Source organism: Enhydra lutris, unplaced genomic scaffold (genome assembly GCF_002288905.1).
Source record: "Enhydra lutris kenyoni isolate GAN:26980312 unplaced genomic scaffold, ASM228890v2 scaffoldscaffold84, whole genome shotgun sequence".
Classification (NCBI taxonomy): Eukaryota; Metazoa; Chordata; class Mammalia; order Carnivora; family Mustelidae; genus Enhydra; species Enhydra lutris.
In genome coordinates this window covers 1,042,353-1,068,309 of record NW_019154168.1, presented here as the reverse complement: position 1 = coordinate 1,068,309, position 25,957 = coordinate 1,042,353, and the positions used below count along the sequence as shown (strand labels likewise).

General features: G+C 38.3%; 1 protein-coding gene across 1 annotated transcript in view; it reads right to left on the bottom strand.

Annotated features, from left to right (window-relative positions):
• LOC111161322 (kinesin family member 21A) overlaps positions 1-25,699 on the bottom strand; it is a 153,647-nt gene extending 127,948 nt beyond the window's left edge. Inside the window, exon 1 of the mRNA XM_022524913.1 lies at positions 25,501-25,699. Coding sequence (XP_022380621.1) covers positions 25,501-25,544 — 44 coding nt within the window. The 5' untranslated portion in view covers positions 25,545-25,699. The remainder of the gene's footprint in view (positions 1-25,500) is intronic.
• Between the last annotated feature and the right edge of the window lie 258 nt (positions 25,700-25,957).

Here is a 25,957-nt window from a genome sequence, read left to right as displayed (position 1 = left end):
AAGAAGACTGCCCTCAGGAGGCTCTACAGTGAACTTGAGGACATGATAGCCAGCTAGTGAAAGCCAAGAGAGCACTACAAAAAGCATCAAGCAAAGAAGTACGCAGAACACTAAGGAAAAAGAAATTTTGCTTTTCTTCTTTAAATGTCTCCCCACTCCCTCTTTGGAAGACCCAGAAGAGGCAGAGTGAGCATGGAAGGAGAAATGGAAGCACAAATTGAGGCAGAATAAGGTAAGCAAAGGGGAGTTCCTCTTTTCCACTGTAGGTTATTAAGTCTGTGGTCAGGACTGAATCAGATGCAAAGAGAACAGGGAATTGGATGTTTTTAGTTTAGACTGGGCGGTATTTTAATTTCTGAAAATGAGACCATTCCTACAGATGAAAATAACCAGAAAGTAATGGGACCAACCCAAGAGGTTGGAAAGAAAAATTAAACAATTTTGATTGAAGCAAGCATAAAGCAAAAGGTTCCTCACTAGATGCTACTAAAATCAATCCACTCAACAAACCAGTTATACACAGTCTTTAGGCATCAGATTTGAGAGGAGAACTTAATGATCTAGGAAAACATTCACGAAATGGAAAATGTGAAGTGAAAAAAAAAACACATGATGAAAACTGTATATGCAATAGGATTCAATTTTTGTTATATTACATAAAGGATGAGATTATATTAAAATATAAGAGAAATAAAATGTTTTTATTTCTCAGGGTAGTGAAATTTTTATAAATTTTCCCAAAAATGATAATACTTTTATCATCAGAAAAAATATACTGCTCAAAATTTTGCAAGTACCCTTGTGAAAAAAATATGACATTTTTTACCATTACAATCAAAATCAACTTCTATCATTTTTTTAGTGTCATTAGTATTATTCCAAATTTTGTAGCCAAAAGCAGTTGCCTTAACAATATCAAATGATGAGAACTACAAAAATGCTTGAATTTCAGGGCCAGAAACAAACTGGCAGATACAGTGTTCGCTCAAGAACATCAAACAAGGGGCGCCTGGGTGGCTCAGTGGGTTGGGCCGCTGCCTTCGGCTCAGGTCATGATCTCGGGGTCCTGGGATCGAGTCCCGCATCGGGCTCTCTGCTCAGCAGGAAGCCTGCTTCCCTCTCTCTCTCTCTGCTTGCCTCTCTGTCTGCTTGTGATCTCTGTCAAATAAATAAATAAAATCTTTAAAAAAAAAAAGAACATCAAACAAGCTCTCTACAAGACAGTAGTAACATGGCAGGCCAATGCTACAAGAATATAGCTCAATGTCTCCTCTCAGTGGGGTCACCAGATACCTCAAAATTCTCCTTACCCACCATATCTCAGCAAAACATCAAACCACAGCAAAATAGCCATCTAAAATCTTCAAGATGCTCTTTGCTCTAAAATATAGAAAAAGTTCATCAAACTCTAAAGTCACCATCAGAAGTCCAAATTTTCCAGATTAACCTTCAATATAAAAATTTTAATTCAATGCTGTATAGACTCTAATTTGGCCCCACCGTGTCTCTCACTTCCTTCCTAAACACCTTAGCTGTGTGTTGGAAATCATGGTCCACAGCAGCAATATAGGCAAGTGTTAACATCTGGAAAACCAGCTAGAACCAAGTTTACCAGAATTCAAATCCAGCCCTGTCACTTACACCTGCGTGACCCTAAGCAAATTGCTTAACTTCTCCATTTCCTTATTCATAAAAAACAACTAATAATAGTGCCTATACTATAGGATTATTGTATCATGTGAGTTAATATGCGTTTATAAGCTAGAACATTTGTTTCTGCCACATAGTGCTTAATAGTTCATTTATTCTGACTTGAAAACCCACCTATACCCTCAACCTAAAACCTCACCTGCCTATCCCCTGAGGACATGGCTCTTACTGCCCTCAGGAAAGGCTATTTTTTCCACCCGTACAAGTCATTGCCTCCAGGTGAGTTTTCTTTTTTGCTCCCTAGTGCAGTTTCCAACCTGTGTCTTCTCATTCTCTCCCAAAGATCCCATCTTCCTAGAAGCACATGTCATCAGACCTTACCACCCCTCAAAATTCTTTATTGCTCTCCTTGTCACACTTAAAATTGATCTCACTTACAATCTACAGGGTCCCCTTCACCACTACTTCTACCAGCATTCTTGGCAACTTCAAATCCCTTAAGTGGGTCTTCAACCCAGACATCTAGCCTGCGATCCAAACTCGTATATTTAACAATCAACTTGACATCTTTATTAGGATATCCAATGTATAGCAACTGCAACAGAGCCAAAATAGAATTATTGCTCTCCTTTCCCCAAAAATCCATTTCTCCTCTAAGTTTCAAACCCAAGAATCTACTTAATTCTCTTTTCTTCATACCCTTTATCTGCAAGTCCTAACAGCTCTATCTCCAAAAGTTACCCCAAATCTACTGCTCGCCATGTGCCCCGCTACTGTTTAGTCCAAGCCACATCCATCTCTTCTCTGGAACACATTAACAGCTTCTCACTGGTCTCCCACTTCCATAAATTCTTGTAACACAGTTCACCCTCTACATAGCAAACACTTATCTTTCTACAGTGTAAGTCAGATCACGTCAGGTTTCCTCCTAAAATTCTCTAAAGCTTTCCCACTAAAATGAAAGTTCAAAATTTCTATTCTTGATTACAAGGCCCTAAATGATCTGGCCCCTGCCCTTCTCCAAGACATTTTCTCCATCCTCTTTTTTATTTGTTGTACCTGGCTATATTGCTCTTCCTACCATTCAACTAACATGCCAGTTTATTTTTCAAGGATTTTGTCATTGTTTTTGCTTAAAATTCTCTTCTCTCAGATCTTCTCATAGCTCACTTCTCAGTCAGTATTCAGGTCTCAGCTCCAATGTCTCCTCCCAACCAAGGCCAATTATTATCAAGCATACTGTTGCACATTCTGCACAGTAATAATCAATATCTGAAATTGCTATTTTTATGTTTATTGTCTCTATCCTCACCCAATGTTATCTCCTTCAAAGTGGAAACCCTTATCTTGCTTACATCTACAAAGAGTACCTAACTTACCATGGTTTGACACAATTTTCCAACTTTTCATTGCTACAAAAGACATACACATTCAGTAGAAACTGTACTTTGAATTTTGAATTTTGATCTTTTCCCAGGTTAGTATTAAGCAGCATGATACTCTCTCATGATGCTGGGCAGCTGTAGAAAGCTGCAACTCCCAGTCAGCCACGTGACCACAACAAACATAAATAACCAACACACTTAGGACTGCTCTGTTTTTCACTTTCATATGTCATATGAATGACATATGAAAGTGTCACTTTCATAAGTCATATGAAATATTCAACACATTATTACAAAACAGGCTTTGTGTTAGTTGATTTTGCCCAACTTTAGGCTAATGTAAGTCTTCTGTACACGTTTAAGGTAGTCCAGGCTAAGCTATGATGCTCGTAAGTTAGGTGTATTAAATGCATTTTCAACTTAATGATATTTTCAATGTATGATGGCTTTATCAGGAGGTAACCCCTTCATAACTTGAGGAAGATCTATATATCCTCCACACCCAGAGCACCCTTCCTGGAACACCAATGGCAATCAAATATTTTTTGACAGACTGACTAAAGTTTCCATAACAATAATCAAGAGTATACTATGTTTTCTCCTCTGGTGTTGAGAACCACTTATGACATGCCTACTGATGTACTAAGCACTTCACAGAGGACAAAAAGAGATAAAGTCTATCTTTGTTCTTAAATAATTCAAAATCCATTTGAGCAGGAAGGAAAAAAACAACATAAACCCATGACACTAGAGACCACTACTGAGGCACTAGGGGGATCCCAGGATCTCAGGGGTCCCAGGATCGAGCCCCACATCGGGCTCCCTGCTCAACAGGAGTCTGCTTCTCCCTCTCCCTCTGCCTCTCTCCCCAGCTTATACTCTCTCTCTCTCAAATAAATAAATAAAATCTTTAAAAAAATAAATACAAAATAAAGACTACTATTTACAAAGCAATCTATCATACACCATGTATTATACTTACCTATGTGAATACAGTAGCATTAGTCAGTAAAGGCACCCTTAGGAGAGAAGAATTCTATAAGGTATATATTGTTAATATCTTTTACAGATGAGGAAATTGACATACAGCCAACTTAAACAATTTACTCAAGGTTAAAAATGAGGAAATGAGTCTGGTTCAATCAAGTCTCTTAATGCCACAGCCCATTCTCAAAGGAAATTGTGTCTGCCAATTCCTTGTAACAGAGAGCTAGCTACTATGAAAGGTATATCTAACAGAAGTACGATTGGAGAATAGAGAAGTCAAGGACACCTAAAAGTCTATAAATCCACCAATATTAAATGTTCAAAATGCCTGGGGTTTTGGATCTTGAAAGATAAAACAGATCGTCAGTCTCCTAAGAAAAAACACAGCCTATTAGCCACAGAACATCAGGATCCATGTAGACACACAAGGAAAAGATAGGCAGTTAACTAAGGGATTTAACATTTATCCAAACTGTATTCTCAGAAATGGAATATTTTAGGGCACTTTCCATAGAAGCCTCCTACTTCACTTAGATCCAAGCTGGCCTCTCTGAATGACTTAGTTATTAACTAACTGTGTAGGAAAATGTATGTGTGTATGTGTGAACATGCAGGCATGTGTGCATACTCTGTCCTTAGATGTGTGGAGAAGCAGATGTCAATAAAGCTTTGCAATTAACATCTGATGAAAACTGATGAAATCTATGGGAGGGACTTTTTTTTTTAGTGGAATGAGTATGAAAATTGGAAAAGATTAGAGAGAGTAAGTATGGAGGATAAGAAAAAAAAGCAAATAAACCAATAGGATTATGTTAAAGATTAAGAAATTGGAAAGATCACGAGACTTAGATTATTAGGAAGAGTTTACATAGATCATGGAACTTACATTATTAGGAAGAGCTTACATTACTATTTTGGAAAATAGGAGTCATTTTTCTGTCTTACAAAGTGAGCTATTGTGATTACAATGGCTACAGAAGTAGACCACTCCAATACCTTGTACATAATGTGTTCATCCTCCATTTTTGGCATGTTTCAGAGAGCCATCAGATCTGCAAGACTCTCTTAACTGAACCAAATTCCTCAAGGCCAAAACCCATACCTGATTCACCTTGGATTTCCCAGTGCCTAACAAAGTGTCTGCATTGCACTTGATTTTAGTGGGATTCAATAACTCATGATTGGGACTACTGAAATATATTGAACTGATCTGAGCCAAACTGAATTGGAATGATCAGCAATGGCAGCCATGCACTGTCTTCACATATTCATTTTCATTCCTCCATTTTAGATTTCAAAAGATACTTAAGTAACTTCTGCCGTATTTACAACAAGCTTGGAGCGATAGCTTTTGTTCTACACTTTTAGTGGTGCTTTATAAAGAAGATGTAATGTACTCAGCAGAAGTCTAGTTCACTTTACACATAATGGGACTGAGTCATGGAGAGTTGCCACATTAGTTTCCCACAGGTCACTTTTACACCACTGCCACCTCACAGTGAGCCAATGGAATAGAAAAGAGCTGAACTCAAAGTCCAAAAGTATTACTTTCATCACCAAAGTTCATTTAAAAGATTCAATTATAAAAGGGAAATTATGTAATGTGCAAATAAACCTACTTGGTAGTACCAAAAAAAAAAAAAAATGATGAAGATGACTGCTTTTGAAAACAGAAATTCCTTTTACTGCATTCTTTTTTCAGGTAAATAGACAGCATGGTTCTCATCAGAATGTACAGAAATTAACTCAAATATATAAGTATCTGTTTTTGCATATGAGGAAATCTGATGATTTTGAAGGATATTCATATTCCGTTATATCTACCTCTGTAATTGTTTTTAATAGCTAATATTTGGAGGATTCTGCCTGTCAAAAACAGTAACTAGGACTATTAGTCATCTTCAATACCCCACTTAACTCCTACCACAGATTTTCTAAATTCATCTGTCACCCCACCACTCCATTTCACAGTAAACCAACTTGTGAAAAAGACAAAAAAGTGTTTATTTTACCAGTTCAGTCAAGTTTGTTTTCTAAACAGGTTTTTTTAAAAAGTGAAGTTTGTTTTCAGAATTGTTTGTTTCAGACTGTTGGTACCATTAAATACTCAGAAACTGGTTTTTGAATGCTAACAAAACTATAAAGGTTTCAGCAGCTAATACTGTATAAATAAGAAAAACCTAATTGTTAAGCAAGGTCTAAAAAAGAGTCACAAATTAATTTTTTTATTTAATCATGATAATTAAATTTTAAAAATATGTCAAATGACTTGCTCATAGACTCTAAAAAGGATAAATTAATTAAAAAATTTAATTTAACAAAGGAACTCTGTCACCTCAATCAAATCTATTAATTATTTCACATTAGATATGGAAATAGTGAGATGTTTTCTTAGAGCTTATATATATGTGTATGTGTTGTTCAATCACTTTTGGGGTCTTAGTAAATACTCTGTTAGTATTAGTAGAACTGTGCTTGAGTTAATGATATACCAAGAGATATATTTAGGAGGTTTAAGGATTAACAAGTCTGTCAGCTCACCTTGCCAGGTAAGCAGTTGGAAATCAATAAGTATTCCCATGTCCTTAAAGATAAACAGGAAAGGAATGTCATTCCATTAGTATACATACCAAAAGAGGACAAAGATTAAAAAAAACAATTTATTCAACCTAGTCAAGAAAGCATAATTATCTCAACCTTGACTTTCATAACTCATTGTATTCATAAAGACAAACTAAGACTTCCATTCTATCTTATAAATATAATGCTGATAACTCCAACTGGTAATATTAAGGTCAATATTATCTAATATAAATGTACTCTTATTTTCCCTTTTATTCATCTTTACTGAGATACAATTGACAAATAAAATCATAACATATGTAAAGTGTACATTGTGATCATCTGATATATGGGCACACTTTTTTTTTTTTAAGATTTTTGCTTATTTATTTCAGAAAGAGAGCAGAAGCTGGGAAGACAGGTAGAGGGAGAGGGAGAAGCAGACTCCCTGTGAGCAGGGAGCCTGATGTGGGACTCGATCCCAGAATCCTGAGATCAGGACCTGAGCAGAAAGCACACGCTTAACTGACTGAGCCACCCAGGCACCCCCCATGTGCACACTTCCAAAGGATTCCCCCATCAAGTTAATTGAGGCATTCAACACCACACATTTGCCCTTTTTTCCCTTGATGAGAACTTTCAAGTTCTACTCTCTAAGCAAATTTCAGCTACACAATATAGTGTTACCAACTACAGTCACCCTGTAATACATTAAATCTCTGGACCTTATACATCTTATAGCTGAAAGTTACTAACCTCTCCCTATATCTCTGCTCAAGAAACAAATTTTTGCAAGTTAATGAATACAAGTAACATTCACTGAGGCCTGCAATATGCCAAGCATTATTCTGAGTATTATTAATATGCCAATTAAATCCCATACAATCCTATGAGAGATTAGTACTCTTATTATCTCTACTTACAGAGAAACCAAGATGATGGTAGAGGGGTTTTTTGGCTTTCATTTTTTAAAGGTTTACTTAATTATTTATGAGAGAGGACCCATGTGCGAAAGAGAGGGGAGTGAGGATGGGGCAGAGGGACAGGGAGAATCTAAAGTAGACTCCCCACTGAGCACAGAGCCTGGTGCACAGCTTGACACAGGGCTCAATCCCACAAACCTGAGATCATGACCTCAGCCAAAACCAAGAATCACACGCTTAACCCACTGGGCCACCCAGGTGCCTCAAAGGTGGTAGAGTTTTATAAACAAGAGCTCACCAGGGAAAGTATTCCTGTCTTAAGGTGATTAGAAAAGAAATTGTGGTTATTCACTGTTAATTTTTACCTAGAAGAGGAAAAATAGAAATGTATAGAGATATAGATGGACAGAGAGAAAAAAAAAAAAAAGAGGTAGTAGGAAGAGGAAGGAGAAAGGAAACACTAAAAAAGAAGAAAGAATCTAACATCTCCCAAACAATACTAAAGGCAAGGCATTTACAACATTCATATAATCTTAACAACTCTATAAGATGGATATTAACTCTATTTTACAGATGACAAAACCAAGATTCATAAAGTTTAAGAGGTTGTCCTAGAATTTTGAACTCAAAACTTTGTGACACTAAAGTCCATGCTCTTTTCAATAAGCAGTGCTGCAAAGAACAATAAAATTAAGGCAGGTTCGGGGGGGAAGGGAAAAGACAAAATTTATAAGGAACATGAAGCTAGAAAAAAAGAGATCAAGCAGTGTTTAGAAGTTCCTGTATAGATACTGGGATAAGACAAGGCACTATTGCCATAGATCCTGATGCTTTTAACTGACAGTGCAGGGCTTCTGGGAACCACAATGGCTACTCAATTCACCTTGATTCCCTCACACATTCTTCTTCTTCCCATCCCTTCTCACTGTCAGTGAAGCTGCCGTGAGAAATACCACTTGCCAATTCACCTAGATGTGCCAGTCCCATACTGAGTGATTACAGTGGACACCAATGATTTGGCCTAGCCCAACACACAGTCTATGGGCTGCTTCATCAAAATTGAGATGCTAAGCTGACATTGTGTGTACATTACATGACACAGCAGAAGCTACCAGAAAAGAACCATTTTCATATTAACACATAGGTAAACATAGTTCAGGAGTGACCAAACCTTTCCATTTCAAAGCGACAATCAAGAAAGCCGCTCAAAACTTCAAAGTTTCTTGACAAGCTCATATATCCTTTTTAACTAAAATGTCATTTCGACATGTTTTCATATGGACAATCTTTTCATCAACTGATATTAGAAAACAAATATCAGGGCGCCTGGGTGGCTCAGTTGGTTGGGCGACTGCCTTCAGCTCAGGTCATGATCCCAGAGTCCTGGGATCGAGTCCCGCATCGGGCTCCCTGCTCCATGGGGAATCTGCTTCTCTCTCTGACCTTCTCCTCTCTCATGCTCTCTCTCACTGTCTCTCTGTCAAATAAATAAATAAAATCTTTTAAAAAAAAAAAAGAAAAGAAAAATATCAATTTGTCTATTAATATATTTCATACATTAGCCAGATTCATCAACTCCTTAGTGGATTTTTTTTTTCATTTAAAGTATACAATTTAATGACTTTTAGCATATTTAGAGTTGTACATCTATTATTATAGTCAATTAAAAATTTTTCATCACCTCAGAAAGAAACCCTGTACCTCTTAGCTTTCACACACTGCCCCCACCTCACAACTCCCTTTTCCCTTAACCCCAGCCAAGCAGTATATGTCCTTTGTGACTGTTTTTTTTTTCCACTTAGCACAGTGTTTTAAAATTTCACTAAATTTTATTTTCATTCTGTATTTCCTTGAGCTAGAGAGAAGAAACAGGTTAAGGAAAATGTTAAATGCTAGTAGAATTATAAATGACCCCCAAAGCTGAAGCTACATCAAGCTTTTGTTTATAAACTTAGAAACACATATCTTCTGTTTCTCCTTCATTTATCTTGAACCCAGTTTTGTTTTTTTTTTTAATTTTATTTTTTATAAACATATATTTTTATCCCCAAGGATACAGGTCTGTGAATCGCCAGGTTTACACACTTCACAGCACTCCTTAGTGGATTTTATGTTTTAATGAGTGTGTGTGTGTGTGTGTGTGTGTGTGTGTTTCATGTCAATCCCATAACAAAATCACAGCTTCTTTTTTTTTTTTTAAGATTTTTTTTTTTTTTAAGATTTTATTTATTTGATAGAGAGAGAGAGATCACTAGTAGGCAGAGAGGCAGGCAGAGAGAGAGAGGGGAGAAGCAGGCTCCCTGCGGAGCATAGAGCCCGACGCGGGGCTCGATCCCAGTACCCTGGGATCATGACCTGGAGCCGAAGGCAGAGGCTTTAACCCACTGAGCCACCCAGGCGCCCCCTTTTTTTTAAGATTTTATTTATTTATTTGACAGACAGAGATCACAAGTAGGCAGAGAGGCAGGCAGAGAGTGAGAGGGAAGGGCTCCCCGCTGAGCAGAGAGCCCAATGCGGGGCTCAATCCCAGGACCCTGAGATCATGACCTGAGCCGAAGGCAGAGGCTTTAACCCACTGAGCCACCCAGGCACCCCAAAATCACAGCTTCTTGACCTCAAGTGAAATCTGTCTCAAAATATACTGGGGTCACCAGGCTCACATGGAGTAAGGGAGAAAATTAGACAACTAACCTGGCCAAAGGCCTAGATGACATGAAAGTGAAGTGAGGTCCAGAAGTAACACAGGCTTGATCAAGGGCTAGCGTGTATATAAAAGTGGATTCAAGTAGCCTACATGAGTTGAAGGAAACCTCACTTGAATAAAAAACGGGACAAGTCTCCTCCTCTACAGAAAGAAAGCTTTCTGTAATTTCACGTAAGTAAATTTGGACTCAAGATATGGGGAAAGGGATACAAATCAGGAAACTGAGACGTAAGTCAGGCCTGGACAAATAAAATAGGACATTACAGGGAAAGCTTTGACCCCAAAAGCAGAGGCACAGAAGACTGAAGCGGTAAAACAGAGTTCAGACCAATCATCTGGTGGGGCAAACTATGCTGTTTTGATTTACTTGTGGCCTTATTTAGGACTGACCCAGAAACTAAGAGATACTAAGCAGAGAAAATAATGATAATAAAAATGACAGTAGTATCTACTCTTCACAAAACATTTACTAAGTGCCAATAGTACAAGGGTTTTATATACATTTCTTTTTAATTTTTATAACAAACATACAAGCGTGGTGATTCCTCTTATTGAGCCCCTGTAGACTTTGAATATAACGATATTTATTCAGCTCTTATAGATATTGAATATAAAAATATTTTCCCTTATAATGGTCTTTAAAAGGGGATGAAAATGGGGTGCCTGGGTGGCTCAGTGGGTTAAAGCCTCTGCCTTCGGATCAGGTCATGATCCCAGGGACCTGGGATCGAGCCCCGCATTGGGCTCTCTGCTCAGCAAGTAGCTTACTTCCCTTCCTCTCTCTCTGCCTGCCTCTCTGACTACTAATAAAATAAAAGGGGATGAAATTCTGGAACATGGTTAGAGACATGGTTAGAGATCATCTTCATCAGTGTTAACTGATTTGTACTGACTCATCCTCACTAATATCCACTTGCTGCTTCTGTATTTGTTGTAACTGTAAAGTTTATATTTAAAAGCAGCCAACCTAATAAGCCCAACCAGGGATAAAACTCACAATCTTGGCCTTCTAAGCATCACACTGAAATCAACTGAACATATAGCCTAACAATACCCATAGCACTCAGCAACATAGAATTTCTCTATGCCTAGGGCACCTGCGTGGCTCAGTGGGTTGGGCCTCTGCCTTCAGCTTGGGTCATGATCTCAGGGTCCTGGATCGAGCCCCATGTCAGGCTCTCTGCTTGGCAGGGAACCTGCTTCCCCCTCTCTCTCTGCCTGCCTCTCTGCCTACTTGTGATCTCTCTGTCAAATAAATAAAATCTTTAAAAAAAAAAAAAGAATTTCTTTATGCCTATTTTTATTTTTATTTTTTTAATATGCCTATTTTTAAATAGAATGGGGTAGAATCTTACTATTGAAACACAGAAAAAAAGGCAACAAAATTGAAGCAAAACATGTGCAAATTTAGAAGTGTGAAATTATCAGAAGTCTTTGAGTTACTCTATTTTGAAAGCTGTAGTCATAGAACACAAGATAAATAAAATTATGACTGGCTATACCAAGTTAATACAAAATTAAGAATCAAAGATAACTAAAGAAACCCTATACTCTGAGACAAGAATTGCATTTGCTACAAAGGTCCAATTACACTATGTAACAAAATAGATAAGAATATAATTAAGGACAGATGGAATTTGTTGCCAATCTAAGGCAAAGTTGGTTAACTAAAATTCTAAAGTATCATACTGTATTGTCTAAATTGAGACTTGACAATGTCACAGATGTCACGTTTGGATTAAAGAATCTTAAATGGCAGGCCAAATAACCAGGAATGAAATCTGTAATCTCAGGAGTTTCTTTGTTGTTGTTGTTGTTTAAAGATTTTATTTATTTATTTGACAGAGATCACAAGTAGCCAGAGAGGCAGGCAGAGAGAGAGGAGGAAGCAGGCTCCCTGCCGAGCAGAGAGCCCGATGCAGGACTCGATCCCAGGATCCTGGGATCATGACCTGAGCCGAAGGCAGAGGCTTAACCCACTGAGCCACCCAGGCGCCCTTGTAATCTCAGGTTTAATCAGCCATTGACAACTTCCATTTTAGGGCAGGACAGATACAGACTAGTTGGCCAACAAGCTGCTCAAACAAGTGTTTTGTATTCAACCAAGGTGAACAAAAGCAATATAAGCACTTTAGAAATGCACTAATTTTCAAGGAACATGGAATGGTTATGGACCTGTGTTTGGTTGACCATCAGTGGCTTAGACCAATGTGTTGAATGAATATCTATATTATCCTAATACATTATATCTTGTTGTAGATATAGTTTAAATTTTTAAAATTATAAATAAAGGTATCTTTTTCTAAAAAGCATCCTCAATGTCATCACATTTAACCATATACTGTGGGTGGGCAGTGCCACCATCCCCCCTTCAATTCCAGGAAATGGTCATTTGTAGAGTCTGCTTATCAGTGGAAATGAAAACATTACAGGAATCATAAAGCACAGCAAACTCGTAGAAAAATGAAATTAAGATCCTTACTGGACAATAAAAGTCTGTCAATTAAATTACTTTTTGAAATATGGAATTTAATATATATTGAGTTAACCATTGATATATAGTAGATGACACATAATATGCAGCAAGTTATTCAAAATGCCCTTATCTGATATAAAGACATGGAAAAATTCTTATGCTCTACTCTAAAATGGTAAACATCAGGCTATAAAAGTATATCCACATTACAATAATTTTTTAAAATTTATAAAACAGACTAAAAAAAAATCAAAATGCTAATAGTAACTAGATCAGGGTGATGAACTGTGATTGATTGTTTTTCTCGTCTTTTCCTGGATACTTTTTCTAATGTGATTATATTATTTCAATAACAGAAAAAAATTGGGCACCTGGCTGGCTCAGTCAGAGGAACATCCACTCCTGATCTCTTATTTGTGAGTTTGAGCCCCACGTGGCATGTAGAGGTTACCAAAATAAATAAATAAATAAACTTTAAAAATAAAGAAGAAAGTAATAATAAGTCAAATAGAAGTGACTTATGAAATGAAAAGCTGATCTGAAGGTTCTTAGACTAGACCTGCAAGATCTATTTCCTGCTTCTAATTATCAGTCTTCTTTAAAATGCTTTCAGCTAAATCTTGACATAGCTCTGTCAATGAATACTGCAAGCACATTGCCCCATCAGCTCTAGGTACTAGAAAAAATTCTATAGAAAATGTAGACTTTAAAAATTCTGTGTTTTTAGTTTTTTCCCATTTTCTCCTTGTAACACTCTTTAATCCATACCCTGGTTTAGTGTGTTGTTGCCAAGACTGACAAAAGGAAGCAAGGAAAGCATTAAAAACATTTTCAAAACCCTAGTGCAAGCCAATTCAAGTATTCACATTTTTATTAATCAATTTAGTCACCATCCTCTTATATTAGGTTAAACAACTAGTAGAAAATATAACTCAATACTATTGTTAATCTCACAAAGTATATGATAGTAACTTTACAAAATACTAAAAACCATACCAACTAGAAGTCTGTATGGGAAGAGAAAGGAAAAAGCTAAACTGGTGAATTTTAGTAAACTATAAAAGAAGGAATTTATTAAGTTAGAGCAAAACGGTATGAAAGGAACATTTTGAAAACAAAATAAAAACATGAAGGTAGGTAAGGTAAGGTTTTTAGAAGTGTTTATATACATTTTCTATCATTCATAGCAGTGCAAGTAATAGACACACTCAAAAAGCAAGAGAGCAGACACAAACACCTATAAAGCACTTTACTAACTCAAGTTACAGATCACACATTAGAGAATGACTAATCCAATTGCTAGCATTTGAAATATAACCAACAGGTCCATTGTTGGTTATATCAAACTCATGTCTAATAATAATATTGTATGTGTTGTGTAAAAACCATTTTCCAAATGCTTTCATGTGGCTGGCTCTTTTGATCCTTTTTCAAGTCCACCGAGGTAAGTAGATAACTACTTACTAAAAGCCAAGTTTATCAGTGGTTAAGAATCCAAAATAAAACAATTTTCTAACCATCTCATATTCATTCTATTATATCACATTGCCTCCAAGTTATGTGATTCCAGTACACAGTGGATATTTATATTTATATAATGAATGAATTTTTATCTAAAAAATTAGTAAGATTAGAAAGAATACAAATGAGGGTAGAGATGGCCTATGTCTCATTATCCCATGTGATCAATATACCACATCATAATAATTAACTATAGCTTGACCTCTCCAAAGTTTCATGTTCTTGCTTGCTGATGGAAAAAGTCTCTCTCAGGGTGCCTAGGTGGTTCAGGCAGTTAAGCATCTGCCTTCAGCTCAGGTCATGATCCCTGGATACTGGAATGGAGCTACACATCAGGCTCCCTGCTCTGCCAGGAGTCTGCTTGTCCCTCTCTGTCCGCCCTGCTCAGTCTCTCTGTCTCTCTCTCTCTTTCAAATAAATAAAATCTAGAAAGAAAGAAAGAGAGAGGAAGGAAGGAAGGAAGGAAGGAAGGAAGGAAGGAAGGAAAGGAAAGAAAAGAAAAAGGCTCTCATTTAGAACAACTCCAAAATGACTACGTAACTATGTCAAAGAATATGGGTATATACTCTGAAAAAAAAAATACGTCCTTCATCATATTCAGAAAACTACAAACTCATCATGCCTAAGTGACAGACACAGCTCCCCAAAGTTGAGAATAATGTCAAATCCAATTTCAAAAACTAATATTTTACTACACTCTTAAGAGATCCATAGTGCCAGGGCGCCTGGGTGGCTCAGTGGTTTAAGCCGCTGCCTTCGGCTCAGGTCATGATCTCAGGGTCCTGGGATCGAGTCCCACATCGGGCTCTCTGCTCAGCAGGGAGCCTGCTTCCCTCCCTCTCTCTGCCTGCCTCTCTGTCTACTTGTGATCTCTCTCTGTCAAATAAATAAATAAAATCTTTAAAAAAAAAAAAAAAAGAGAGATCCATAGTGCCGTCCTTGATTTAGCCCCTGCTTGGGCTCATGATGGGACACAACCAAGTCTGAACAATTTTCTTATTTCCTTGCTCTTACTGAAGATGCTGATAGGGGTGAACAGTCACCCAAGTAGACTCACCATGGGGTTAAATCCTGAAAGACCGTCACTCCAATCTAGACAGGTAGATATCTGCTTGTTTCAATATCAAAACCACAATGTCCTTCAAATGTTCTTGTATAATAATGCTATCAATATGTTAGCACCTTCTTTAACTTTTTTAAAGATATTATTTATTATTTGAGAGAGAGTGTGTGTGTGCACCTGCAAAGGAGGTAGAAGGCGGGGGTGGAGAAGAATCTCAAGCAGACTCTGCACTCAGCGCCAACCCTGAAATCATGACTGGAGAACCAAACCAAGAATCAGATGTTTAACTGACTAGGCCACCCAGGCACCCCAAACACCTTCTTTAAAAAAGCATTAAATATTCTCTGAGTTTGGGGAACATTTCAAGCTGAACAGTGAAAAATCACACTGTATACATCTCTCTCATTGCAAGTTTAGCGGGAGAGAGAGAAGAGTCATGTAAAGAAGATCTATGGCCCCAAACGGCAGAAATTTCTGTGCATGGGAATAGTTTAGAAAGGCTTCATGTAGAGTTGAGATTTAGGACTTTTGTTGGATGACAGGCCTCAGTTATGGTCAAAATGTGTTGTATTCTTTATCTCCTTCTAAAATAAGGAGGGGAAGGACTAAGATATTATTTAAAAGCTTAAGAATCAAAAAAAAAAAGAAAAGAAAAAAGAAAAAGAATCACCTATCATGTGAAGTATTACCTAAAAGAAGGTCTTTTTAAAACCACTCAGATTTCTACTTCTATCACCAATTCCAGGTCTTAATATATATCTCACCCCCACATGACTCCACCCTACCTCTACCCTACCCCCACTTCAGCCATCTTGCTCATAGCAAGCCTGCCATTATTACTGGAATGTGCTATAATCTTTAAGTATGTTGGAGTAAAAAGAAAAAAAAAAAGTTTTAAGAACAAAGGGGAAGGATGGGGGGAAAGGCTATATGCCTAGCATTCACAAAATGCTCCCATCTCCATGTTGAACATTATTTCCAAATTAGACTATACACACATGATACTTAAGTGGTTGTCATTAAAGCATTACTGTGCTACCTGTGAATGTTGAAAGCAGTCCATATTATTTTTATCACCCAGTTCTGGCATTTCTTCACATTAAATCCAAAATATAGACCTGTATTTCTGTTCCAGGGGTCCTTCACTCTGTGTCTCTGAGAGGTCCTTTTTAGAATCACTGTCCTGGTTCCAAGATTGGGGCCATCATAAAGCAAAAATAATGGGTGCGCTTGGGTGGCTCAGTGGGTTAAAGCCTCTGCCTTCGGCTCAGGTCATGATCCCAGGATCCTGGGATCGAGCCCCACATCGGGCTCTCTGCTTAGCAGGGAGCCTGCTTCCTCCTCTCTCTCTCTCTGCCTGCCTCTTTGTCTACTTGTGATCTCTGTCTGCCAAATAAATAAATAAAATCTTAAAAAAAAAAAAAAAGCAAAAATAATGGGCACTTAAGAGTGAGGAAACTCATCTAAATGCCAAGTTAACTTTTATAAGGAGTACTTAAGGGATTAAAACTATAGTTTTTAAAACGTAAATTTAGGGGATCTGGATGGCTCAGTTGTTAGGAGTCTGCCTGCTCAGGTCATGATCCCAGCCTCCTGGGATGCTTCTCCCTCTCCCGCTACCCATGCTTGTGATCCTTCTCTCCCTGTGTCACTCTCTGTCAAATAAATAAAAAATAAATAAATAAATAAATAAATAAATAAAATGTAAATTTATTCTATTTCTAGGACGTCTGCCAGAAAAACATGAAGACCTAGAAAATCCACAATACTAATCAACACGAAACTTGAGCTGCTAGCTGTGAGACCTCAAGCAATTTCCTCAACTTCTCTGAGACCTATTGTCTAAACTGTCACAAAGAAGGAGCCTTAACCAGCTAGTCCCTCCAGGTCCTTTCCATTTTAAAATCTATTTTTTTCAATAATTACAGAGGTACTAAAAATCATCTTTAATATATAAATGTCTGATAATTTCTAAAAACAAAGGACAAAGGAACCTCATATATAATTCTTAAACTGAAATTCAGAAACATCTCATAATAATTGTAGGGTGTCATGAAAATTGTCCCTTTGCTTGGCTGTCATTTGCTTCAAATAAAGCCTGAGCCACAGGAAAACTATTTTAACACTCTGAGAAGATTAAATAGTTAATCCACTGGGAAACCAAGCTGAAAGACAGAATTCACAAATCCGCCTTCCAGAGAGAAGCACTGAAAATAACAAACAAATTTGTTTCATTTTGGATAAAATTATTCTAATGATACACTGTACACAAATACTTTTTATTATCTGGCATCCATTTTCATTCCTGTTTTCCTTCCTAATCTGAAGCTGAGATGAAGGTTATATCTAACATTAGCAGAAAACAACCATTTTTAAGTCAGAGTCACACAAATGGGTTGTAACAAATCTTGGGGGAAAACATCCATAATAATGCATATTCCAAATTCATGTCTTTGAAGATAAATTGAGAGAACTGGAAGATTGGGCAGATTATGGTATTAACTGCCAAGATAATTTCTGCTTTCATGGCTCCACAAAACTGGAATTTCTAGTGCATCACTCTACCCCATAATTATGCATCAAAATATTAACCAATTAGCAGGTAAGACGGTAAGAGCTCAAAGGATAGTAATAATTAGACATGAAACTTGAACTTTCATAGAGTTCCAAACAACAAACAGGTCTATCACACTTCATAAATTCAATAAACCATAGCTGAGGAAAACATATCAGCTCATATTTTGTAAATAAAATAATTTCATTGACTTTCAACTAACATCATGTACTAGCTCTTCTTTCATTTCCCTTACTTCCTAATCCAACTACAAAGACATAAAAGTGGGACATGTATATTTTATCAAGTAGGACATGATATAAATAATATCCCCCTAATGCATAAGCTTTGAAGTTCACTTTTTATTTGAAATACTTTAGAGTCAGGGCACACTTTTCATTTTTTAAATCACTCTTCTTAATGAATCATAGTAACTAAAAACTGCTATTAAAAAAGTAAAGAAGAAGGGGCGCCTGGGTGGCTTAGTGGGTTAAAGCCTCTGCCTTCAGCTCGGGTCATGATCCCAGAGTCCTGGGATCGAGCCGCGCATCAGGCTCTCTGCTTGGCAGGGAGCCTGCTTCCTCCTCTCTCTCTCTCTGCCTGCCTCTCTGCCTACTTGTGATCTCTATCTGTCAAATAAATAAATAAAATCTTTTAAAAATAAATTAATTAATTAATAAAGGATAAATAAAAACTAGAAACAATTATCTTCCATTTCTAGTTCACGCCATTGATTACATTTTGTGTTAGTTCTAACATTTTGTTCATTTAAAGAGACTCGTCTGCTAGGGATGTAAAAGCAGGGACCATGTATGTCATACGTGGTATATATCCTCAGCAGTAGACAAGTGTCCAGCATGGGGTCCTTGGCTGGCTCAGTCTGTAGAGCATGTGACTCTTGATCTCCCTTAGGATTGTAAGCTCAAGGCCCACTTTGGGTGTACAGATCACTTAAAAATAAAATCTTTAAGGGGTGCTGCTGTGGCTCAGTTGGTATGATCTCAGGGTCCTGGGATAGAGCCCCACGTCAAGCTCCACGCTCAGCTGGGAGCCTGCTTCTCTGTCTCCCACGTCTTCTGCCCCTCCCCCCTCTTGCGTGTTCATCTCTCTTTCTCAAATAAATAACATCTTTAATAAATAAGAAAATAAATAAAATCTTTAAGAAAAAAGTGTCCAGCACATAGTAGACACTTAATAGATATTTGTTGCATGAAAAAAGGAATAAACAAATGACCAAACACCAGGAAACCATCTATTTCAATAAAATAAATATCTCTAAAAGCCTCACTTACCTACTTCTGTATTTTCTAAACATTAAATTCTTTCAAATAATTCAAATCACATGTATATAAGCATTTCAGCCTGAAAAGATCCTTATTACATGAAATTAATAAATAAAATGTTTTTGAAAACATTTGGAAATATGTTTAAGAACAGAAATAAGAAATGTTAACTAGACTAAGGTTGCTGATCATTTTGCAATGTATACAAATTTCAAATCATTATGTTGTACACCTGAAGTTAACATGTTATATGTCAACTACACCTCAATTAATGAATTAAATGAATAAAGAACAAAAACAAAATACACAGAAATAGGTAAGATAAGCCTGAGTTTGAGTTCCAGGGCTGGTAATTAGTAGCTAAGAAACCTTGAACAGGTCACCTTGTGCCTTTACGACTCATTTTTTCATCTGTAAAATAGGAATAAGAATATCTGGCCAGCCTACCTCACAGGGTTTTAATGTAGATTAAATAAAATATTGTACATGTGTCTTATAACCAGTGGGAAAAAGCAACCACAAAAGACGAAATGTTTCCTGTTCAGTAACAAGAGTACTCAAAGTAAATAGATTGTTGGGAAAGTCAAGCTTGAAATGTTAAAAACTTCCTTCCTGTCTATATAAAGCCAATAGTTTCACTAACAACAAAATCACATATTTAATAGACTGGATATGCAAAGTTCTTACAACTTGTAATACCTTCACACTGCCACATCAGCATGAGGAAAAAGAAATGTCCAGAAAGTTCACCATGGAAATCAGTGCCAGTGACACACCTAAAACTGACCTTTTGACTGTCCAACCAGTCATAAGCCTACTGAGCAATGCCACTATTTAAAATTGCTTTAGTAAGGTAAAAACACAGCAAACTGAAACCCAATTAGACTACTTTACACACTAATCCAAACTGATTGTCAAGGATATGTACAGTTCTCTGTCAAAGTCAAGCAAAGACATTTTAGCTCACAACCACATAGACAATGACACAAAAACACAATGGTCCTCTCTGTATCTCCATTTTTGTCCAGCTCTTGACATATTCTGCAAGCTAAAGTTCTTGAAAGGGAAAAATCTGGGGGGTGCCTGGGTGGCTCAGTCAGTTAAGCATCTGCCTTTGGCCCAAGTCATAATCCCAAGGTCCCAGGATCAAGCCTCATGTTAGACTCCCTGATACACAGGGAGTCTGCTTCTCCCTTTCCCTTTGCCCCTCTCCTCAGCTTGTTCTCTCTCTCTCAAACAAATAAAATATTCTAAAAATAAATAATAAATAAATTTTTTAAAAAAGAAAAAATTTCAAATTTGCTAAGTCAGCATTCATAGACTGGAAAGCAAAAAAGAACATCACCTCTTAATATCTTAAATTAGAATTCAAATGTTTAATTGATCTTATTGTTTTGAGTTAATTGAACAGTTCAATTCAGTATACCTATATATATATATTTTTTTTTTAAGATTTTATTTATTTGACAGAGAGAGAGATCACAAGTAGGCAGAGAGAGAGAGAGAAAGAGGAGGAAGCAGGCTCCCCGCCGAGCAGAGAGCCCGATGCGGGACTCGATCCCAGGACTCTGGGATCATGACCTGAGCCGAAGGCAGAGGCTTAACCCCCTGAGCCACCCAGGCGCCCTACCTATATATTAAGAACAGAATATATACTATACTTCATCATTCATTTTTGTTGATGACATCTATCTAAGCCATCCATTTAACTTACCACATTTTCTAAGAATTCAGCTACCATATTGAGGCCATAATCACTATCTTTCTAAACTTATATATCCTGGGCGGGGGGGATGTTGCTTTTAGTGTGTGTGTGTGTGTGTGTGTGTGTGTGACCACTCTAAAAAAAGACACCTAGTATTTTGGCATTTTCTTGATCTAAAGGTGTGGTTCATCTATGATGGGGTGGCTATGATTTGTTTCTATGTATTGACTTATCCTGCTGATAAATAGCATAGTTTCATTCTATATTTAAAATATAGATCAGGGGACGCCTGGGTGGCTCAGTTGGTTAAGCAGCTGCCTTCGGCTCAGGTCATGATCGCAGCGTCTTGGGATCGAGTCCCGCATCGGGCTCCTTGCTCATCGGGGAGCCTGCTTCTCCCTCTGCCTCTGCCTGCCGTTCTGTCTGCGTGTGCTTGCTCTCTCTCCTTCTCTCTCTCTCTGACAAATAAATAAATAAAATCTTTAAAAAAAAATAAAATAAAATATGTATCAGTACTAACCAATAGAAACAATGTGAGCAATATTATATTTGACTCTAAATTTTTTAGTAGCCACATTTTTAAAAAGGAAAATAAGTGAAATTAATTTTAATAATATTTTATTTAACTCAATGTACCAAAATATCACTTTAATGTACAATCAATACAAAGATTATTGATATATTTGCATTCATTTTTCTTAATCTTTGAAATTCAATGTATATATTACACTTATATATGTCAAGTATGATGCTAAATTTTTATCAGAAATACTCTATCAGCATCTAGGTTATATAAACTATACAGCTGAAAAAGTAGATCCATATAACCAACTTGTTTCAAGAATATTCAAATATGGGGCGCCTGAGTGGCTCAGTGGGATAAGCCTCTGCCTTCGGCTCAGGTCATGATCTTAGGGTCCTGGGATCGAGTCCCACATCAGGCTCTCTGCTCAGTGGGGAGACTGCTTCCCCCTCTCTCTCTGCCTTCCTCCCTGCCTACTTGTGATCTCTCTCTCAGTCAAATAAATAAAATCTTTTTTAAAAAAATTTTAAAAATTTAAAAAAAAAAAAGAACATTCAAAAGTTATCCAAAAACAAGGTGCCTGGATGGCTCAGTCAGTTAGGCATCAGATTGTTGATTTTGGCTAGGGTCATGATCTTATGGTTGTGGGATAGAGCCCCTCATCAGGCTCCTTGCTCAGCAGGAAGTCTATTAGATATTCTTGCTCTTCTTCTCCCACAGCCTCCCCACCTCTCTCTCTCTCTCTCTCTCTCTAATAAATGAATAAATCTTAAAAAAAAAAAAAAAAGTTATCCTAAAACTAAATCAAGGACCAGTTTTTAAGTTTAAAATTAAATTGATTAAAATTAAATAAAATGATAAATTTAGTTCCTCAGTGGCATTAATCAAAGTCAAATGCTCCATAGCCACATGGGTTGAATAGTAGGGTTGTTATCTGAATCCATATCCAACCCAATGAAAGATACCCTGCAAAATACCTAAAATATACCCTGCCAAAAGGCATTTTCAGAAATTGAATAAAAAATATTCTCCCTAAATAAGAAACTTTCTTTTTAACTTCTATTCCCCAAAGTTGTAGATGACCCATGCACTTATTTTGAGAAATCTTAAAATAGAGTCATCAGGCTTAACACTCTGCATCTAACAAAACACAAGAACCTTTGGGACACTTTCTGCATTTTGCAGTGGAGTCAATCCCCTATACCTGTTATTACATTATTCAGTAAAGAGGAAAGCAGATCAAATGCCTCTGTTGATTTGTTCCAATGTGTTGATTTACTTATCCTGCTGCTGAAGCCTGTCACAAACTAGGGTCAAATTGGAGAACACTGTAAAGATTAAAGAGAATCTGAGGAAATAATTTTAATAAGTTCAGGTCCTCTCTTCCTGAATTTTATCTTTTCTAGCAATATCAAAGTATACATAAATTATCAAAGCCACTCATTTGTAACTGAACTAGTAGAGAACCAGGAAAAGGCAACTGACTTTAAGCTAAATAAAGTTTTGTGAAGTATGTTCTTGCCTTTCACCTATGCAGGTTTAATGGTTAAGAATTTGTCTGGGTTGGAACACTGGTTCCATCACTAGCTACTAGTTTAACTTTAAGCAGGTCACTTAATATTTCAGTGTCTCAACTGTAAAATGGTCATAATAACAGAACCTAAATCAAAGATCGTTATGGGGAATAAATGAGATTTTCCATGATATAAAACATATTAACAGCACTGACTCTTAGCACATGACATGTATCTAACAATGACTGCTCAGAATCAGAATAATCAGAGATGAGGATATACTTTCAACAAATATTTGTTGTAAATGAAAATATATGTCTCCAAGCACTTTCTAAATACCAAAGTGCTATAAAAACATAAGCTATTATTACCCTATGTAAAATAAGTTTAGAGAGTGGATCTATTCAGTGTATTTAATGAAAAAAGAAAAAAGGACCTTTACAGTGCAGCTTACCAAGTTCTGTTAATATTTTTATAAACCTTTCCCAAACAGACCCACACTTATGACTTAAAAAGTATAAGCATAATCAAATATAAATCATTTATAAATACATTTTATTCATGAATCAAATAGAAATTATTTATATGCCAACAATACTTTAGGGTCATCCAAGACTCTGCTCACCTTCAGTGTAAGCATTATCAGATTTAATAGCACAGCAAATAAACTGCTAGTCTGATATAAACTGATATTCTAGAGAATTCGCAGATAAAAATCTTAAATCTTTAAAAATTATTTCTCTCACAGCCTAATTTTCAATTTTCATTACTATTTTATGCTCCTTCTGCACCTTCTTTGACTGGATCCACTAACAAAACTACCACTTACTGGGTTTCTGCCACAGTTACTAAAGAGTATTAAAAGGCAAAAAGAGAGGTAGTAGCAGTAATTAGGAGAAACAAACTAATCCAACAATTGGATAAGTAGCCTCCCCCTCAAAAAAAAATTTAACCAAATTAAAACTTCAAAAGCTTTATAACAGGTGATTCTAAACAGTCATAAAACTGTCACCTCCAAGGGTAATCATTTCCTGATCTGTTTAAAAAAAAAAAAAATCTTGGGGCGCCTGGGTGGCTCAGTGGGTTAAAGCCTCTGCCTACGGCTCAGGTCATGACCCCAGGGTCCTGGGATGGAGCCCTGCATCGGGCTCTCTGCTCTCAGGGGAGCCTGCTTCCTCCTCTCTCTCTTCCTGCCTGCCTGCCTACTTGTGATCTCTCTTTGTCAAATAAATAAATAAAATCTTAAAAAAAAAAAAATCTTTAAAATTCATCTTATTCTGTGGCTCCTGGCTGGCTCAATCGGAAAAGCATGACTCTTGGGGGGGGGGGGAATGAGTTGGAGCCCAATGTTGGGTGTAGGCATCACTTAAATAAATAAACTTTCAAAAAAATAAAATAAAATTCACGTCATTCTTAAAATTGATTAAAGATACAAAGTGTATAAAATTGCCATTTCTATGCCTAATCAAGATTTGCCACTAAAATAATAATGCTGACGTGACAAGATTGTTAAAATACCTTTCGAGAAAGGCTACATGAGTGAAGGATTTTTTTTTCATTAATTTCACATTTCTCCAAGGACACTATTTTCATAATCCTTAAAGTATAAAGAGAAGCAGATTCATAGTAGACCCTCAGAGAGCTGTGAAAGCAACGCACTTATTCTACCATGAACGCTTCATTAATATTTCAGTGATGATGTTGCAATTTTCCATAAGCAACTGTCAGAGCGCTGCTTCTTGATACGTATCAAAACAGTCGAAGTTACATTCAACACTCGTGTACCTGGCTTTGACCAAAACACAATTCTGATGTATCCGGTATTTCAAAACTCACACCCAGGCATGTATAATTTTATATTGTATCCACCCTGCCTAACCTCAGGATGTTTCACCCAGTCACCCATTTAACCCTTCCACTTGCTGAAGAGTTTCTTCCTTCTACAGACCTATCACCAGGGAATCTAATTCTTAAGGAGAATTCCCATCCCAGTGCCTAAGAGGCTAGATGTGTCTCCTACACCCATACGCTTGTGCTACGTTTGTCCCTGTGATGCTTCACGAGAGTTCCATTTGCACGGGCATCTAGAACCCTGCGTTGGGAAGCGCTGTCAGTCTGATGCTTTGTCTCCTGCCTCAGAAGGCTTGAGTTGCATGTACACATATGACAGACACTCTCTAAATAATCGAAAGAACACCACAGCCCAGCACGGAGACAGCTCCTCCGCTCAAAGCCGGCCAGGCCATCGCCCAAGGCCGCCCCACCTGAGGCGATTGTTCCTTGGGTGCGAGACCAGGCGGGGGCGGGGGCGGGCGCCGAAGGCTTGCACCCCCGAGGAGTCCCGGCGCCGCGGGGACCCGGCGTCGCGCAGCCGCCCGCTACCTGCAAACGCCACCCGGAGGCGGGCCGCAGGGTCTCTCAGGCAGCACCCGGCCGGCCGGGAGCCACTGCCTCAGCTTACCCAGCCGCCAGCCTCCCGCCCGACGGTCCCCTCAGATCTCCGCGGTCCCCTCAGATCTCCGCGGTCCCCTCAGATCTCCGCACCACAGCAGCCGCCGCTCGCGACCGGAGCGCGTCCTCCCGGCGCCCTAAGACCGCCGCCAGCCCGCAGTCCACCCGCCGCCGCCGCCGCCGCAGTGTCCGTCCTCACCTGACAGCCACCCGCACCGAGCTCTCGTCCGGGGCACCCCACATGCTGGCGGCTGGCGACAAGCGGGGCCGCTGGGCCTCTGCACCGCAGAGCTGAGGCACCGCCGGCGGGGCGGCGCTCGGGCTCAGCAGACTGGAGCGGCAGGGGGCGGCCGGCTCACCTCCGCCGCGCTCCAGCCATGTTGGGCGACTGAATGGAAAGGTGGCGGCGGCGCTGAGGCAGGAGGAGGAGGGGGAGGAGGTGATTCACGACTGGCGGACGCCCGCCCCTTCTCCCCGGCTCACCCCCCAGAATCTGGGGCGGGGACGAGTCGCTCTTGAATGGCAACCGCGGCGGCGGCGGAGCCAGCAGGCCGCCCGCGGCTTCCTGACGGCCGGTAAGTGCGCCCTGCCCCCTCTGGTGGGGACGCGGCCTGCCGGCTGCCGGGCGAACACTCCACGCCCGCCTGGGCGCTGAG